Source organism: Leuciscus leuciscus (genome assembly GCF_965113295.1).
Source record: "Leuciscus leuciscus genome assembly, chromosome: 15".
Lineage (NCBI taxonomy): Eukaryota > Metazoa > Chordata > Actinopteri > Cypriniformes > Leuciscidae > Leuciscus > Leuciscus leuciscus.
In genome coordinates, this window is record NC_138739.1 from 36,650,255 (window position 1) to 36,668,343 (window position 18,089).

At 38.2% G+C, this 18,089-nt stretch overlaps 1 protein-coding gene and 2 long non-coding RNA genes across 4 annotated transcripts in view; 1 reads left to right on the forward strand and 2 right to left on the reverse strand.

Moving 5' to 3' along the window:
- Nucleotides 1-684: 684 nt before the first annotated feature.
- On the reverse strand, nt 685-17,961 carry LOC309475216 (uncharacterized protein). 2 transcript variants are annotated; one of them, XM_082137932.1, is made up of 5 exons: nt 17,643-17,961; nt 17,229-17,561; nt 16,974-17,087; nt 1,631-1,728; nt 685-1,119 (listed from the first exon to the last, which is right to left on the reverse strand). In XM_082137932.1, the coding sequence occupies exons 1-5, from the start codon at nt 17,665-17,667 to the stop codon at nt 1,054-1,056; spliced, it is 636 nt and encodes a 211-aa protein (XP_081994058.1). In that variant the 5' UTR covers nt 17,668-17,961; the 3' UTR covers nt 685-1,053. The 2 variants fall into 2 exon arrangements, with proteins under 2 accessions (XP_081994058.1, XP_081994059.1); XM_082137933.1 differs by lacking the exons at nt 685-1,119; nt 1,631-1,728 and adding exons at nt 15,282-16,375; nt 16,559-16,623.
- Nucleotides 10,037-18,089, forward strand: part of LOC309475245 — a 271,995-nt gene continuing 263,942 nt past the window's right edge. Inside the window, exon 1 of the long non-coding RNA XR_014197570.1 lies at nt 10,037-10,738. This is a non-coding gene — a long non-coding RNA (uncharacterized lncRNA). The remainder of the gene's footprint in view (nt 10,739-18,089) is intronic.
- Nucleotides 10,806-14,921, reverse strand: LOC309475244. Its single transcript, XR_014197569.1, has 4 exons — nt 14,793-14,921; nt 14,359-14,683; nt 11,473-11,595; nt 10,806-11,196 (listed from the first exon to the last, which is right to left on the reverse strand). It is a non-coding gene; the product is annotated as an uncharacterized lncRNA (long non-coding RNA).

Genomic DNA, 18,089 nt, shown 5'->3' on the forward strand with positions numbered 1-18,089 from the left:
CAACGCTGGTCATGTGTGTGATGCGTGTGTACAACACAGAAGCGCTACGCAGTTTTACAAGTAATATCCCAATAAATCAGCATCTATTTATGATTTTAATAAATATATTCATATACACTGAATACGTTGTTATTATTGTTTTATGAGTATGAATAGTATCTAACTACTATTTACACTTTGTGCAAAGAAAACACTGCCATTTTCACTTAGTGTAAATAAGATCTATCTCTATTTTCAGTTAGTTTAAATAGCATCTATTGCTAAGCAAATGCAGCATTGTTTTTACAGGTTTACCTGGTATATGGTCTATTTTTGCATCGCAACCCACTATATTTTAGCTCAGAAGTTGCTGGAAGAATTATATCATAAATTGAATGTCATTTTCAGCAAAGGTGTCAAGTCTGTACTTCCTGATTCTAAACCACAAGGGTTTGATGGTTTTGCTGAGCTTTTCGAAAAAGTCACAGGAAACTGAGTAATTAAAAGGTTCAAGTAAAATCTGTTTATAGAGTTTTGTTTATAGAGGCAGAAAGTGCTCCACACGTCTTCACTTGATAAATGTTTAAACCGCCTGTCTATATGTATGCAAAGTTTAATGTTTGTTTCGTTTATCAACTGACCAAACTAGTGGAACATTTCATTTGCACGAAACCACACTGTATGTTAACCACACAGAAAGATAGCAGAAGTTACCAGTTTTAATATAAGAAGCAAATTATTTAGAACAATTAATATGCAAGCAAAAAATATATAAATAAGATAAAAATATATATATTTATTAAGCGTTGTTCATGTTATTTCCACTCTAGCTCAATGGCAAATTTCTTTAACATACAAATACACATACATAAAGTAGCTCAAATTGTCATTTGAAAAAAGTTGCTCTAACACACAGAAACCACATTGCCCTCTGGTTTACTGCAAACATGAATATCTCAGAGCACTGGCAAGAAAAAAAATTGATAAAAAGGTCTGTATAGAGACAACAATACCAGAGAATATTTCATACAGCTTTTACGGGCTGAAGAAACGAGTAGGTGGTAGACCACTGGTCTAGGTGGTCTGATCCTGGCAAGGCTGGTTTCGTCTGGAGCGCTTGGAGAAATGAACTTCAGCATACTGGAAGAGGAAGATCATACAAAATGAATGGCCATTACAGTGTGTAAGACATAATGTACAGTAAGCCGATAGGAAAATAAACCCTAACAAGGAGATCAGGACCCCGAAATGAAGCTTATGGGTCTTGTATCATCCTTGAAGAGCAAGAGGAAAAGGATGAAGGATGATGTGAGAGATATAAAACTAGCACAATGATCAAATATAAGGTTTAGCACTAATTACAATAAATATATTTGACCAGAATGCTGCAACTAACCAATCAGAATTGAATATCCCAGACAGCATGTGTACTATGTTTTTAAAAGTAATTTTCTAAAACACATTTCACATAATTAATTTAATGTAGTACATTATCTGAAGTTGAAAGGATTTAAGTAGATTAACCTACTAAAATATAACTATTATATCACTATACTAACCTAAGAGCATAGTGCAAAAATAATGTGGCCAGATTATATTTAAACTTATATATTAAAAATAATTAAGATCATTTATTTCAGAAGTATCTTACCTGTGTATCATTTGTGTCTTGAGCTGCAGTGGTACTTTGAGGTTTATTTGAAGTATTTTTAGATCTTCTAGTTGCGTCAATGCAGTTCCTCACCAAACCTGAAACAACAGTGAATAAACATCACTGAGACACTTCTTGACAGTTTAAACAAAGAGCAGATTATGATATATGGCTGAATTTGTGTAATGATTTAGAGTTTGTCTCCATGTAGTAAATTCAATGAAATTTTACAAACCTATCACTGCAATGGTCAGAAGCACATTCAGCAGGATGAATATGATGGTCATATTTCTCCATGGTATCTGGTGTTGTGGAGCGTCTGTAATATTATTTTGGACAAAGTCTGTAAAAGGTTTGTAGTTCAATCTTTATTCAGTTTCAGTCTTTAACAGAACAATAAAACTATTATTAGATCTTCATACAGTATATTCAATCTGGAATCAATCATGTGGTTTATAAAGACATGAAATGATAAATAACTCACCGCTGATGTAGATTTTGGTGCCGTTGCTGAATTTTAGTGGTTTAGTTTTCACACAATAATAAACTCCTAATTCATCAATGGTGATATTTTTGATGAACAGACGACTGTCAGTTTTCACTGAGTATTTGTGTTTAAAGCTGCTGTTTTCATATTTAGGTCCTTTATATGTTCTGTTGTAAGTGCGTAAGATCAACACTGGAGGATCCGGTAATCTCAGTTTGTACCAGTGAATCACCTTTATACCAAGATCACAGGTTATATTCACATCAGATCCTAAAGTTACTGGTGTGTTTGTTAGACTCTCTGTGGCTTGATACAACATGAACAGATCTATGAGAGAAAGAAAAACACATTTATTAAGATATAAAATCAAAAGAAAACTGACTCAATCAAATGTGATGTGAGAAACTCACAGATCTGCAGCTGTATGATCTTCATTGTCTGATCCAGATGAATAATATCTGCAATATGTGATCATTCAAACATCTCGTCCTGTGAGCGGAAACACAAACCTCGACCACACAGCGAGAGGGGAAGTCAGAGATGGGCTTCTCTGAGAGCACGATAATTCTTACATTTTTGTTAAATCAACATCATATGTTGAAGTAAGTATAAGTAATAGTTATGTGTAATGTAAGTCTGTCAGAGCTACAAATCTTATTTCAGGTTATTATTTAAGATGGTAAACTGAATGCACAATATTTTTCAGGTATTATTCATGTATTTGTTGTAATTTACATGACTGAAAATACACATTTTCCATTTGGGTATTTTCATTTGATTTAAAATAAAATAGTGATGCAACTTTCACCAGGATATATTAATCATCAACACTTTGCACAATTCTAAGAATTACTATACATGTAATTCTTATTTTGTAAATACGGAGTAATAAGGATACAGAGTATGTGTTGTTTATATAGTGAATCAAAGACCCCTTTGGGATTAAAATGACATGCATCAGAGAGCTACAAACTCATATTTTAACATATTTTCACTGGCATGTGATGCTGTGAAGTCCATTCCTGTGGGTTGACAGTAAGTGGGTTGGAAGCCAGAAACTGGTGAGTTAAATTTCACTGTAAGTTCATTTGTATGAAAATCAACCACTAAACAGTTAATTTTTTATTTTTTTATTAATAGGACAGCAGACATATAACTATATACTCACAGTAGTACAAGTATACTTATAACCTGCTGGTTATGTCCTTCATTTGCAAGCTTGATTGAATAAAAATGTCTGCTAAATGAATAAATGTATATTTACAGTTTTCAGTATGCAGATTTTTTCATGGTTTGTAATAATAGAGCTCAGATAAATTAAGCCTGATAAATAATGTGATTGTGCAGCATTCTGAGGTAAACAATCAGAAGTATTGTTGTTAAGGGGATAGTTCACTTTGAAATTAATTTTTGGTATGTTTTAGCTTACCTCAAGGGCATCCAAGATGTAGGTGTCTTTTTTTCCGCAGTAGTTTCAATTTTGATATTTTTAGGTCAAACCGTTCTTGTCTGTCAGTCATATAATGCAGGTCGATGGTCACTGTCTCAAAGAGCAAGCACAGAGTCCAAATTAAAACAATTCCCCGTCGTCCAAATTAAACAATTCCCCATCGTAAGTACACATTGATGGCCTAAGACACGAAACGAGCGGTTTGTGTGAGAAAACGAACAGTATTTATATCGTTTTTACCACTTATACACAGCCATGTCCAAGTGATCTGATCTGACGTGTACGCAGACTGGTGCATAGATATCAGTGTTGCCAACTCATTTTCAGGGGAAGTTGCTAAAGGCAGATCAATTTGTTGCTAAAAGTTGCTAAATGACGTTGTGACGTCATAGCGCTATGACGTCACAACGTCATTTAGCAACTTTTAGCAACAAATTGATCTGCCTTTAGCAACATTACGTAATCGCAACGCAACACTACGCCATTATGTCATACGTGTATATTATTTGAAATGCTAATTTAGATTTGTTTGTAAAAAAATTATAATATATATATATGCATGTAGGCCTATACATGTGTGTATATATATATATATATATATATATATATATATATATATACACACATGTATAGGCCTACATGCATACAGTATTTGTAAAAGTAATACAAATAACACTTTTTCATGATCAGATTTTTTCATTTTTAAATACAACATTGATATTGTACAGTTAAACACTTTACAATTACATTTAATGTAGGCTATTTTCTTATCAACCAGTGAAACATGAAATTATTTTCCAAAAATGTGAAATGCGTGCTACTGCTGCTGCTGCCGCCGCCCGCAGCCTCTGTGCCTGGCTATATAGACCTGTAGCCCCGCCCCTGCGCTCATTGTCTTTTGTTTTCCGGTTTTCACAGCGATTTCCACATTTCCACAGGAATTATGAATGAACCGCTCTGTCTATTTAGCTAGCTTGTACGTGTGTTGTTTGGATTAGAATCACTTTCCAAAAGTTGCTAAAAGCTGCCAAATAAATTGAAAAAATTGCTACATTTGTTGCTAGGTGCTTTTTGAATGAAAAGTTGCTAGGGTAGTCTGAAAAGTTGCTAAATCTAGCAACAAAATTGCTAAGTTGGCAACACTGATAGATATATACACACTAGATGTCGCCTTAAAGACATTCGTTCCAATGAACTGCCGTAGACAAGGCGACATCCAGTGTGTATATATCTATGCACCAGTCTGCGCACACGTCAGATCAGATCACTTGGACAGAGAAACGGAGGAGCGACTGTAGTAAGGCGTTTGTGCAAAACTGCGGAAAAACTGCAGAAAAAGTGTGAGTGTTGAACCCTCTCACCGGGAAAAGTGTGGGTGTTAAAACACCCACATCCCCCACGGGTGCGACGCCCCTAACACGTATCATGAGTTTTGTGCTACGCACGACTTAACTTGTTTGTCAGCTTCTTAAAGCTATATCTGACTCATGTGTGAAAATAATATTATACTGATGATCTAAAAACATTAACAGAAATTCAAAAAGTGTATAGCTAGCAACTATGTTAAGTCTCTTCTAACTACATTAAAGGTAGGGTAGGGTACTTTTTTTCAAATTTGTTTAAACTGTCTTTATATACCAATACATAATTAAAATGTAAGTGCTCTGAAAAAGAGAGTATAAAAATCGAGTGACTGTAGACCTTTTAATCTGCAATAAACACAGCTCATTATTTCCATCCTGGACGAAACAATTGATTGGTTTGGGCGACTGTCACTCTCTCTCGCAACCATGGCTACCACCACTGTTGCTACAAGATCTGCCAATATGCGCGCGCACCCGTTTGATTTGAGGAGTGCAAGAGAGGCGCGGAACCTACGAAGAGTAAAATTATGGCAGAGAAAGAGCATTCAAAATTCAAAGCACCTGCATATGCAGTCAGTCAGCGAAGGCAAACAAGGCAAAAAAAGAATCTTGAACGACGTCCTCTGCTTCGCCCTCGACCCCGGACCTGTCCTCGAACCGACGATGCGGTAGCAGCTACTTGTCTCCGGTACTGTTTTCATCATGGAAACTCTTACATGCAAAACACCGTATATGTTATGAATCTTACACGAAATTCACCTTCATCACAGTGTAACTGATGGTAATGGAAAAACGTGTATCAATGCAACCTGTTTTTAGCTTTGCCTTATAAATATAGCTCGTTACCTATAAATATAGCTAGTTACCGAATCAAACAAAATATATTTTAAACTTTACCAGTATCGATATGCTAGCTTGATAGTGAGTACTAAAAGCCATCTTATTTGTTTATATTTATAGTGATAAAGTTAGGTATTTTATTACATGTGATTCTGACATGATGTCACTGTATGCACTGCGCTCCTTCCTCTCCACTCGTCTCAGGTAAATAAATAAGTAAGTAAATAAATGCGTCTTCCAGCTGAGCCTGAGCGTTTGGCGTCGCGCGTTCATGTGTTTTGGGGGCGTGGCTTTGGAAGGAGCTCAGAAGGGAGGGGGTGGAGTGAATGGAAATAATTAGCTGTGTTTACAACAGTCGTGAGAGGTCTACAGACACTCGATTTTTATACTCTCTTTTTCAGAGTACTTACATTTGAATTATGTATTGGTATATAAAGACAGTTTAAACAAATTTGGAATGTTTTATTTATGTTTTTTATTTTTTTTTCAATAAAAAAAATTATTGCATCACAATAAGTGTATTGTGATTGTCAAAACATTTTAGTACCTAAACTGAATTTTATTAGGTTTAGCGACAACATGTTACAATGTTTACATGGTACAATTTCTGGTAAGCTACGCTTTTTTATTATTTCAATTCAATTCAGTTATTGTGATTTGATTTAATATTGACTCATTTGGATAAATATTAGGTAGGCTACACAAGATAGGCATTCATTTTTCTCAAGAAAAAAACAACTCACCTAATGCTGTAAACATACAGAGAGCCCTATCAGCTGGCAGTATTATTTAAGGTTAAAAAATAACACAAATTAAATATAATGCGTTTTTTTTATTATAATAACAACTTTATTTAATGATATAAGTAAAAATATAATAAATATGCAATATAGTACACATATTTAGCCAAATACTCTCTATAGCTCTTTTTTTCTAGGCAACTAACGTGCTATAGCCTATTATGGTCATTAAATGGCTTTCCTGAGGTAAATGTTATGTGACATGATTGTTCTCCAGCTGTTTTATTGACCCCTTTGTTTGATTGATGGGTCGATATTATGAATGAGGAATATACATTTCGGTAAGTTGTACTGTATCTTTCAACAGTGTTCATTCGTGTTTAAAGTTATTTACTATCAGCTAGAGATGATCGGTTCACGTGCTGGATCTGTCGCGTCACATTTACAAGCGCCAAAACGGTATTTATTGTCTGAATTTCGTAATAAAAGTGACAGAATCTGAGAGCTAAGATTTTTTTCATATCATAAGTAACCTGCTCTGTCTAGTCTGTCGGTCTCCGTGTCCTCTTTGCTTCGCGATTTTTCTGTGCGTGAGAAAATGGATGTGTGGCGTGAGAGCGTGTGAAGAGTGTCAATTGCGTGAGTCTCACGGTGAATGCGCGAGAGTTGGCAGCTATGTTGCTGTTAAACAAAACAATTCACAAATATGAAAACATATTGCAACAAAGGCATACAATGCACATCCTGGACGATAATTAATGACAAAATAATTGCTAAAGCTTAAAGCTAAAACTATATTTGATGAAGCATTGCACATCCTTTTATCAAATGACTCAAACTGCCTATGTGAGTAATAACTGTTTCCACATACCTCTGACTAGCAGCATTAGTTTGTGTTCCTTTTCCACATCTGGGATATCACAGGAGAACTGTCCTGCATCGGTGAGTGTCAGATCGAAGAGTCTGAGAGAGAAGTTTCCATCTGCATACTCTGAGGGAAAACTTTCTATTCGACCATTAAATATTGCATCCTGTTTTTCTGTTGAGGAATTGCCATTTTCAATTTCATAAACTATTTGTATCTCCAAAACACATTCATTTCCTCTGTCTTTAGCTCTCTTTCTGTGTATGAACATGGCAAGATGACAGAGCCTCCAACAACACCACTGACTTCAACAGAGTCCTGCAGAGACACTGGAGACAAGAGGAACAACTTTAAAGGGGTGGTAAAACGCCTTTTTTCGAAGGCTTGATTGTGTTTGTGGGGTGCACTGTAACATGTGTTCATGCTTCGTTTTTAAAAATTCGCATTATTTTTCACATATTTAACCATTATTCTACACTGCTCTGTCCCTTCTTGTATAAACGGTCGGATGATTTCCGGGTTCTATGAAGCCCCCCCCCCCCCCCCCCCCCCCCCCCAAAATACGCAATGGGCTCAGATTGGTTAGCTGGCCCAGTGTGTTGTGATTCGCTAACCTCCAAGTGCACGTTTTTCGTAAACGTCACGCCCCCTTATCTTTACCGGTAGTTTGTGCTTCAGTAAACAACGGCGTCAATATTGCCATACCAGTTTGAGCCCGAATCAGACCCAGAGAATGTTAGTGGAGAGGATCGAGCAGAAACTGTTCAAGAACGGCTGTTAAAGGACGTTTCAGAAAGGTATGTTTTTTAAGACTGCAGATCGCTATATGACACTGTTACTTTTGTATATTTAGAACGATTGTAGCTAAATATCTGTCGCCTGAACTATTAATCCAATACGAACACTAAACATTGGCTTTACAACAGTAGCCAAATCAAACACAAAACCATGTTTAGCATGCCAGTAGATAAACAAGCATGTAGATAAACAATACATAAAAGCTATAATCAAAGAATAATTTACACTGATCACATAAACGACAACAACCACGAACATTCCAAGTTCGCTGCGCTGGTGATATTAAACAGAAGTTTGTATGTGTTTGTCGGATAAGTATGAATTAACGTTAGCATTTAACAAACTGGTTTGTGGAGCCAAACAGCGTTGTCCTTCGTTTACTTCCTTGCTACAACGTACAATTAACAATACGAACTATCACAGGAAAACACAACGACGAAAAATAAATCATACTTACAGGTTGTGGCCCGTAAACAGTTTCTGTTTTTAAAGTTGGAACTGCTCCATCTTTCAGGACTAGCCGTTGTGCGAATCCTTCATCGGAGGAGGGGTTTATGTAAATATTGGGCTTAGTGATGTCAGCAAGCCCGCAGGAATGTCATGTAGTCCCTACTGGCCGTTTTTTGTATAGTTCTTAGAAATTGATTTCTTTAAAAGCAAATATCTCCCTTTGCTTTAAACTTTGAAAGTTGTAACTTTGCAGATGTTGTTTATGCTCAAACAGCAACATTACACACTAACTAAAGTTAGAAAAGTGAAATCGTGTTTTACCACCCCTTTAATAAGTAAACCATAAACAAACTGTTACATGAAAAACCCATACTGTAAACTGAGGTCTGTGAACACTAACCTTTGTCTAGCAGATGTAGAAATAAATAAATGAACCAGTATCTGCAAAAAAATAAGTACAAAAAGTTTATATATATATATATATATATATATATATATATATATATATATATATATATATATATATATATATATATATATATATAAGGAAATAAGGCCTACTTTTAAGGCCATTAAGATGTATGCATTGTGATAATACATTCATCAACATCAATATTGTAGGTTAAAACTGATATTTATATATATATATATATAGATGTACGTGGAATCTATTTTAAAGCAATACAGCACAAGCTAATTGTTCAAGTGAGATGAGATGTCTTTTAAGTGTTTTACTGTGAACCATTGCTGTCAAATACAGTAAAAATACTTGAGGGATGAAAAGAAGGATATTTGAGATTTTAAAAACTTGAACATTTTGAAAGATGTCACATCGTAAATTTAGAGGGGACAATAAACTTTAAAAAATTATTTTAAAAAAGAGAAGTGGACCTCAAGAAAAAAATATATTAAAATTAAAATTAATAAACAAACCCTTGGAATTAAACAGGCTGATTTTCCAGCTGAGCCTGCCAAAAGAGATTCGTGTTTGTTCAATTTCATATAGTATAGACATTATGTGCCAGAGAATCAAGCGTACATATCTTTTTGTAGAGTTTTTTTTTTGTTGTTGTTGAGATTTACTTATTGTAGAGTTAATGAAAGTTATCATGAGCATTGTAATGTTTTAAGTGGATGTCATAACAAATGTCAGTAGACCGGGAAGATTTCACTCAAAAATCCATAAAGATCTTACTTTGATGCTGTGGAAATACAAACAGGAAGACACATCGAACACAACTCTGAAAAGGGACGGGGCTACACAAGTTTGCCTCTTAAGAACAGTGATTTTACTGATAATAAACCTATACATAAAAGACATTTACAACGCAGTAAAATAAATGATGAACACATGATAAAGGTCTCTAAGTGAAGTTCACAACGTAATTTCGGGAGGAGTGAACCCATCTTTCAATTAAAGTCCGCGTGAACCGGAAGTTGCAAACGACTTTTCTCCAGTGCTGTGACGTATTTCCCAGTGAAAAGGAATATTGAACAGAGGGCAGGGTTTTACTCTAGCGCTCCTCCTCTCCATCTCTCGCTCATTACAGACTAACGATTTGAGGGGAGTGGTTAAGCGTTTCCCAAACCAAGCCGTCAAACCTACGTCATCAGGGAAGGTCCTCCAATGCAGAGGGGAGGGGCATTTTCAGATTTTGATTAAAGATTACGAAGCCAAAAAATGTTTTTCTGTGTTTTAACTTGCACGGATTAATTGTTCACCACAAGACTAGTAATATGCGCTAACAAAGTAAATAGGGTCCATTTTGATTTCAGTTGGACTTTAACTGCTGGAGCATAAGCAGCCGCTCACCTTGTTCTGGCATCAGCTGTTTTTGTATCCCTACACCTCCCCAACTCCACCAACATAATTTAGGCATCTTGCTATACTCATCATCCAAGCATTAGTAGTCCCACTGGGGGGAATATCTAAGCTCGAGTTGAAGCTGCTTCTTCGAGCCCCTCCACTGCAGACAGCAAGCAAAATACGCTTAACCTTATTAGCTTAAAGATTATATGGGCAAAGGAACTCGTGAAATATGTTTTAATATGACCTAAATTTAGCAAATAGACAAAATCCACATCCTAAGATTTAGTCCTTGCACAGTTTTATTGTCAGCAAATGTTTTTTTTAAATCATGGTTTTGTTGCTCAACACTGCCCTCTTGTGGTCAGGAGGCATTTCCTTTGTGCTGTGTTTTTTTTTTTTTTTTAAATAAACAAATTACAAAAGCTTAGAACAAAGCCAGCAGGAAACATGAAAACATTATTTCTGGTCACATATTCCTGATTCTAGGACATATTATGAAAATGCATAATTGGGTATTATGTTTTTTATATTTACTTGCCCCTAAACAGCACATACATTGATATCAACCATATTTATAAGCTTTATACTTTAACAAAGAGAAAGACATTATTGTTTTACATTATATTTTCATGTAACATATCAGTGTTTGTGTTGAGTCTTGAGGTTGTTTGAAATCCATATCTTGAAGATTGTGTAGGTCTGTATCTTGAAATTGTTTCAAGTCGTCTCCGTTTCTTGCACGAACAAACATCTTTAATAATCCTTAAAAGTGAATTCAGATTTAACATTAAATTAGTATTGAGTAGTTCAGCCAAAAAACATGATTTATTCACCCACATTTATATGGTTTTGTTCTTTCTGTAATATAATTGTTGTCACTATAAAGAGCTGTAACTGCAAGAGCTGTTAAAATATTCTTCTTCTTATTATTATTATTAATAAACATATATATAAATATTTTTTAAATATTATAGTGAGAATTCAAGAGCATAATGTCCACATTTGGAGCCATACACATCATTTCACCAAAGAGCTCACCTATGATCACAATGATCAGAAGACCATTTATGAAAGCAGATATGAAGATAATAATCTGCCAATATGTCTGATTCTTCTCAATGTTCTTCACCACTGTATGATTCTGGATCTCTGCAGTCGGTTCTATATAATATATAATATATTCAGCACTGTGCATCCATTGAAATGTTTAGTTACATACTTTACTTTACTTTACTTTACTTACTTACTGTCACAGTGTCTGGTTGTGTTTCCCCGGGTACCCACTAGATGTCCTCCTTACCCCCACGGTGTCTTGCACTAGGAACTTCATCTCCCACAATTCTGTCTGTGAATTGCACCCAGGTGTCTGTATTTTGTAATCACCAGCTGTCTCTCGTTATCCCCTTGTCATTCATGTATTTAAAGCCCTGTTTGTCTTGTGTTCTTTGTGTATCAATGTTTAAACGTCACACCGTGTCTGTTGCCCGAGTTTTTCCCTGCCTTGTCTGTTTCTTGTTTTTGTTAGTTGCCTACCTGGATTCTGACCTTTGCCTGTTTTTGGATTTCGCTTTTTGGATTACCCTTTTATAATAAACACCTTACTTGCTGCACTTTGGATCCTGTGCTCATTCTCTTTGGCGGTCGTGACAGATTGATACACCACAAGAAGATCCAAGCAGCATGAGTTCCCGTCGCCATTTCCCCACTGCAAGAGGTGAGCGGAGACAACCACCACCAGAACCGTCTTTCAGTGAGTCCCAACCCAGGATGAACATTTTTGAGTGTTTTGCTCTGTGGGCTCGGAAAACAGACGAAAGGTTCATCGTCAAACCCCCTGAGCCCCAGCCCACAGCAAGTTTTGTGTCGGACCACGCCCCCCGCCATGAAGAGTCCTTCAAGGGGACCCGCTTGGCCAAGTTCCGTGGAACTCGGGGAGGTCGTAGAGGAGGCGGGGGGGGGTCGGGAGGAGGTCCAGTCCCATCACTCGGTCTGGCCACCTTTCGATGCCGAAATTCCTCCGCCACGGGCTCCACCCAGTCAAGAGCCGTCCACTCGCCATCAGAGGCGGCAGAGGAGGAGGAAGTTTCCCGGTCCTGACCTCGATCCCGAGACAGTGTCCGTGATCCCGAAGCCCGTGCAACCAGCCAAGGTTCCGAAGCCCGTGCACGTGCAGCCGGCTGTCATCCCGAAGCCCGTGCAGCCGGCTGTCATCCCAAAGCGTGCACCGCCGCTGCCCAGCCCAGAGCGTGCACCGCCGCTGCCCAACCCAGAGAATGCATCGCCGCTGCCCAGCCCAGAGCCCCATCCGCCATTAATTCCGTCCAGACCTGAACCTGCACCTCACCATCGAAAACGGCGGAGGAGGAGGAAGACCTCCGGCCTCCCCAATGACCCGGAGACAGTCTCCGAGCAGCCCGGCGTCGTCCCGGAGGCCGTCCTCGAGCAGCCCGGCGTCGTCCCGGAGGCCATCCCCAAGCTGCTCGCCCTGCCGGCCCCGCCCACGCTGCTCGCCCTGCCGGCCCCGCCCACGCTGCTCGCCCTGCCGGCCCCGCCCACGCTGCTCGCCCTGCCGGCCCCGCCCACGCTGCTCGCCCTGCCGGCCCCGCCCACGCTGCTCGCCCTGCCGGCCCCGCCCACGCTGCTCGCCCTGCCGGCCCCGCCCACGCTGCTAGCCCTGCCGGCCCCGCCCACGCTGCTAGCCTTGCCGGCTCCGCCCACGCTGCTAGCCCTGCCGGCCCCGCCCACGCTGCTAGCCTTGCCGGTCCCGCCTAAGTTCTTCATCCAGCCTAGTATCTGCCCAGCTGAGCCTGAGCTGATGGTGCCAGTTCCAGTGCCTGAGCTGGTGGTGCCAGTTCCAGTGCCTGAGCTGGTGTTGCCAGTTCCAGTGCCCGAGCCGGTGGTGCCAGTTCCAGTGTCCGAGCCGGTGGTGCCAGTTCCAGTGCCTGAGCTGGTGTTGCCAGTTCCAGTCCCCGAGCCGGTGGTGCCAGTTCCAGTGTCTGAGCCGGTGGCGTCTGTTCCTGAGCCGGTGATGCCTGTTCCTTGGCCGCCCGAGAGAGAGTCTCCGCCCTGGCCACCCGAAAGGTCGTCTCCGCCGTGGCCGCCTGAGGGGTCGTCTCCACCCTGGTCGCCCGAGGGAAAGTCTCCACCCTGGCCGCCCGATGGACTGTTCGCTTCGCCCCGGCCACCTGATGGTGGGCTGTTTGCTTCACCCCGGCCGTCTGATGGACTGTTTGCTTCACCCCGGCCGCCGGATGGACTGATTGCTTCGCCCTGTTCCCCTGATGTACTGTCTGTGTCACCCTGGCCCCCTTGAGTCTGTTACCCCCTGTTTCTGTTTCCCTTCATGGACCTGGCCCCCCGTCCCTCCCCCTGATCCTCCGTCCCTCCCCCTGATCCTCCACCGTGCCACCTCCCTCCTGAACTTTGGTTTTGTTCCGTGTTCCGTCTTGGAGTGTCTGGGAGCCACTCCGTAGAGGGGGGGGGTTATGTCACAGTGTCTGGTTGTGTTTCCCCGGGTACCCACTAGATGTCCTCCTTACCCCCACGGTGTCTTGCACTAGGAACTTTATCTCCCACAATTCTGTCTGTGAATTGCACCCAGGTGTCTGTATTTTGTAATCACCAGCTGTCTCTCGTTATCCCCTTGTCATTCATGTATTTAAAGCCCTGTTTGTCTTGTGTTCTTTGTGTATCAATGTTTAAACGTCACACCGCGTCTGTTGCCCGAGTTTTTCCCTGCCTTGTCTGTTTCTTGTTTTTGTTAGTTGCCTACCTGGATTCTGACCTTTGCCTGTTTTTGGATTTCGCTTTTTGGATTACCCTTTTATAATAAACACCTTACTTGCTGCACTTTGGATCCTGTGCTCATTCTCTTTGGCTTACTTTACTTTACTTTACCAATATGATCACTGAATGTTCACTCACCAGTGATGTGTAGTCTGGAGCCGTCGCTGTATTTAGGAGGAGCGTCTGTTGTCACACAGTAATAAAGTCCTAAATCATCAATAGTGACATTATTTATGAATAGATGAGGTTTTCTTTGCACTGAATATTTTTGTCTAAATCTATTATTGTAGTAATGAGGAGCTGCAGATGAGAAAGTGTGTAATATCAAAACCGGAGAATCTGGAAGTTTCAGTAATAACCAGTTAACCTCCTTTACATCAAAATCAGTTTATCGTCACATTTTGACCCAAATCTGTTAGTTGATCAGTTAAAGTCTCCGCAGCTTCACACCATATGAGCAGATCTGTGGAATAAACACAACAGACACACTAAATATGGATTATTGTGTCATTAAACATCATAAATGAACTTATAAAGAACAATAAAATATTCATAAAGTACAATAAATTCACAGAGGTAAAGCTGCACAATCTTCATGATGTTAAACACTTGTTTCTTTCACACGACTGTAGAGATGTAACTTTACCTCAGAGCTTTCAAATGAATAGTGTGATTAACCACAATCAAGAGGAAGTTAAAGGCAGGTTTGCTCTCGCCACACGTTTAGTTTTGTTGTCTGTTTGTTCAAAACTCAACCCTTGACCTATATATATATATAATCTCTTGTCTTTTTAAAAATATATATTTATCTCTAATTCACTGGCAGCAAAATGACCCAAGACACTGAGAACAGCCCATTTTTTTTTCTTCAGTGTCTTTCAAACACATATATGATGTTTTCTTCAACTGTCATTCTAACCCGTGATTATTAACTCATAAGTTTAGAGGAGGTTTATGGCTTCTCTCTCTTGAATTTCAATGCTCTCAGCAGCCACTAATTCACCACCATTAACAATATTTATCCTCGAGGCAAGTGAGAATGTATTTTAATTAATCCTAGTACACCCTCTTTTAACTAGAAAATAGTAGGAAGTGTGAAACTTATTTCTCACATTTGTTAAACAATTTATTAATCTTTGTTAATGTAAGTTAAAAAAAAATTCAGCTGTTAATTGTTAGTTCATGTTAGCTCAGGTTCATTAAATAATATTTACAGATACAACTTTTGTTTTCAATAATGTACTTCAATAACTTTCAATAAAAATGTAATTAGCATGACCTAAAATTAATAAATGCTGTAGAAGTATTTCTTTTCATTGTTATTCATGTTTACTATTGAAGTTAACTTATGTTAATAAATGGAACATAATTGTAAAGTTTTACCATGGTGTTTCGTGTCATGTTCATGTTAAAGTTTAAACCACTTGATGCATGTGTGTGTGATCGTGTTGTTCATCAAGTGACCAAACCAGTGGAACACTTCATTTGCACGAAACCATGCTTGTGTTAACCACAAAAAAGAAAACTGTGCAAAAGTTAGGCCTAGATGTTTTTAAACATGTGCAAAAAATATTAAAAACAATTAACATGCATGGCAAAAATTATCTTTAAATTTATTGACATTTGTTCTCTTGACTTCAAGTTTTGTCAAATCTATGTAAAATATAAAACATAAACTAGCAGAAAATGTCATGATTAAAAAAATTAAAAAATTATGAGATGTGTGATTTAATATCAACAATAACAAAAAAAAAAAAATTGCTGATAAAAAAGCTGTTTCAGCCCCAAGAAAGCTCATCATGTGGTTTACAACTTTTACTGCTGAGCATGTCAGCGCACTTATAATAGAGAGAGAGACAAATGATTATATTACTATAAGCAAGATCTCCACTTAAAACAGTACCAGCAAAAAGTGTTACTATCATACACACACACTGCATATTTACATACAAAGCAGCAAACTCATAAATGGAAATTAAAATCCACACATTTAAAACATAATAACAGGAAAAAAATAAAATAAAAAAAAAGCATATGTAAGTACACTTTGTATTCATAAAGTATATCACATCATACATTGGCTGTAGACAGTAGTGCTCTGCTCCTGACTAGGCCTGGTGTTACTGGAGCAAATGAAGAAATCAACTTCAGCACACTGAAGGAGGACGATATTATATATGAATGGACATATACAGTATGATAGACATAATGTACAGTCAGCTGGTCATAAACATTTCAGATCATTTAATGAATCTTGTGCAGCTTGAAGTTGCACTGTAAGAATCTCCAGGATAATAGAGGACAAAATAAGATAACATATTAATATTGAAGATCTTACCTGTGGATTATTTGAGTTTTGAGCCGCAGATTTTCCAGTTGCATTAATAAAGCTCTTCACCATTCCTGAAACAGCACTGAATATGAATATCACTGAATTCACACATTGTAACAGTGCAAGAGCTGATTCACAGAGAATGTGTTTTACTGTGAAAAATTTGAGATTCAGGCCAGGGGAATGAGAAAAAGTGTCTCGAGAGAAAAATGTAAAAGTTTAACTTTTTTTTAGACATTTTTAGAACGCCATGTCTCACATGAGACGCTGAAACAGTAAGCGTTTACATTAAAAAACAATGCAAAAGTAGTGCAGTGGAATAGAAAAACACGTTCTGTGTGAACCGGCTACATTTTGTAGATCTAGAGTTTGTCATCTTGTAGTTCAATGACACTTTTAATGTAGTAAAACAAGAACAAACCTATTAATGCAATGGTCAGAAGCACATTCAGCAGGACAGATATGATGATGGTCATATTTCTCCATGGTATCTGGTGTTGTGGAGCGTCATCTGTCTGATTCCTATGGACGGAGTCTGTAAAAGGTTTGTAGTTCAATCTTTATTCAGTTTCAGTCTTTAAAAGAACAATAAAACTATTATTAGTTCTTCATACAGTATATTCAATATGGAATCCATCATGTGGTTTATAAAGACATGAAATGATAAATAACTCACCGCTGATGTAGATTTTGGTGCCGTTGTTGAATTTTAGTGGTTCACTAGTTTTCACACAATAATAAACTCCTAATTCATCAATGGTGATATTTTTGATGAACAGACGACTGTTAGTTTTCACTGAGTATTTGTGTATAAAGCTGCTGTTTTCATAGTCACCTCCTTCTAATGTGTTGCTGTAAGTGCGTAAGATCAACACTGGAGGATCCGGTAATTTCAGTTTGTACCAGTAAATCTCCTTTATATCAAGATCACAGGTTATAATCACATCAGATCCTAAAGTTACTGGTGTGTTTGTTAGACTCTCTGTGGCTTGATACAACATGAACAGATCTATGAGAGAAAGAAAAACACATTTAAGATACAAAAATTAAAAGAAAACTGAGTAAATCAAATGTGACGTGAGAAACTCACAGATCTGCAGCTGTATGATCTTCATTGTCTGATCCAGATGAATAATATCTGCTATATGTGATCATTCACACATCTCGTACTGTGTGCGGAAACAAAAACCTCGACCACACAGACGAGAGGGGAAGTCAGAGCTGGCCTTCTCTGAGAACATCATCATTCTTAGTTGTTTAAATCAACAAATAATTAGAAGATACAGTGTGTGTAAATATGCCAGTGTGTTTTATTCAAATATACAGATGTGTGAATTTTGATTTGCTCCTCAAAAAAACACATAACTTTTATATAACTATATGAAATTGTATTTATTTATTTTTTGCTACCAGCACCAGGTGACATAGATTTAAATTAACCCTCTGAGGTCTGAGCTGTTTTCTGGGCCCTGGAGGTGTTCTGACATGCTCTGACATTTGTGTTTTTTTCTGTTACTAGTGACATTTTCATGGCTAA

What these genes read in the sequence shown, in the direction of transcription:
- LOC309475216 (XM_082137932.1), bottom strand. Translation starts at nt 17,667, where the DNA reads ATGAAGATCATACAGCTGCAGATCT. An exon ending in GATCATACAGCTGCAGATCT is followed by an intron (nt 17,562 to 17,642) that starts GTGAGTTTCTCA and finishes TTTCTCTCATAG; the next exon opens with ATCTGTTCATGTTGTATCAA. An exon ending in AAGACACAAATGATACACAG is followed by an intron (nt 1,120 to 1,630) that starts GTAAGATACTTC and finishes TTCCTCTTCCAG; the next exon opens with TATGCTGAAGTTCATTTCTC.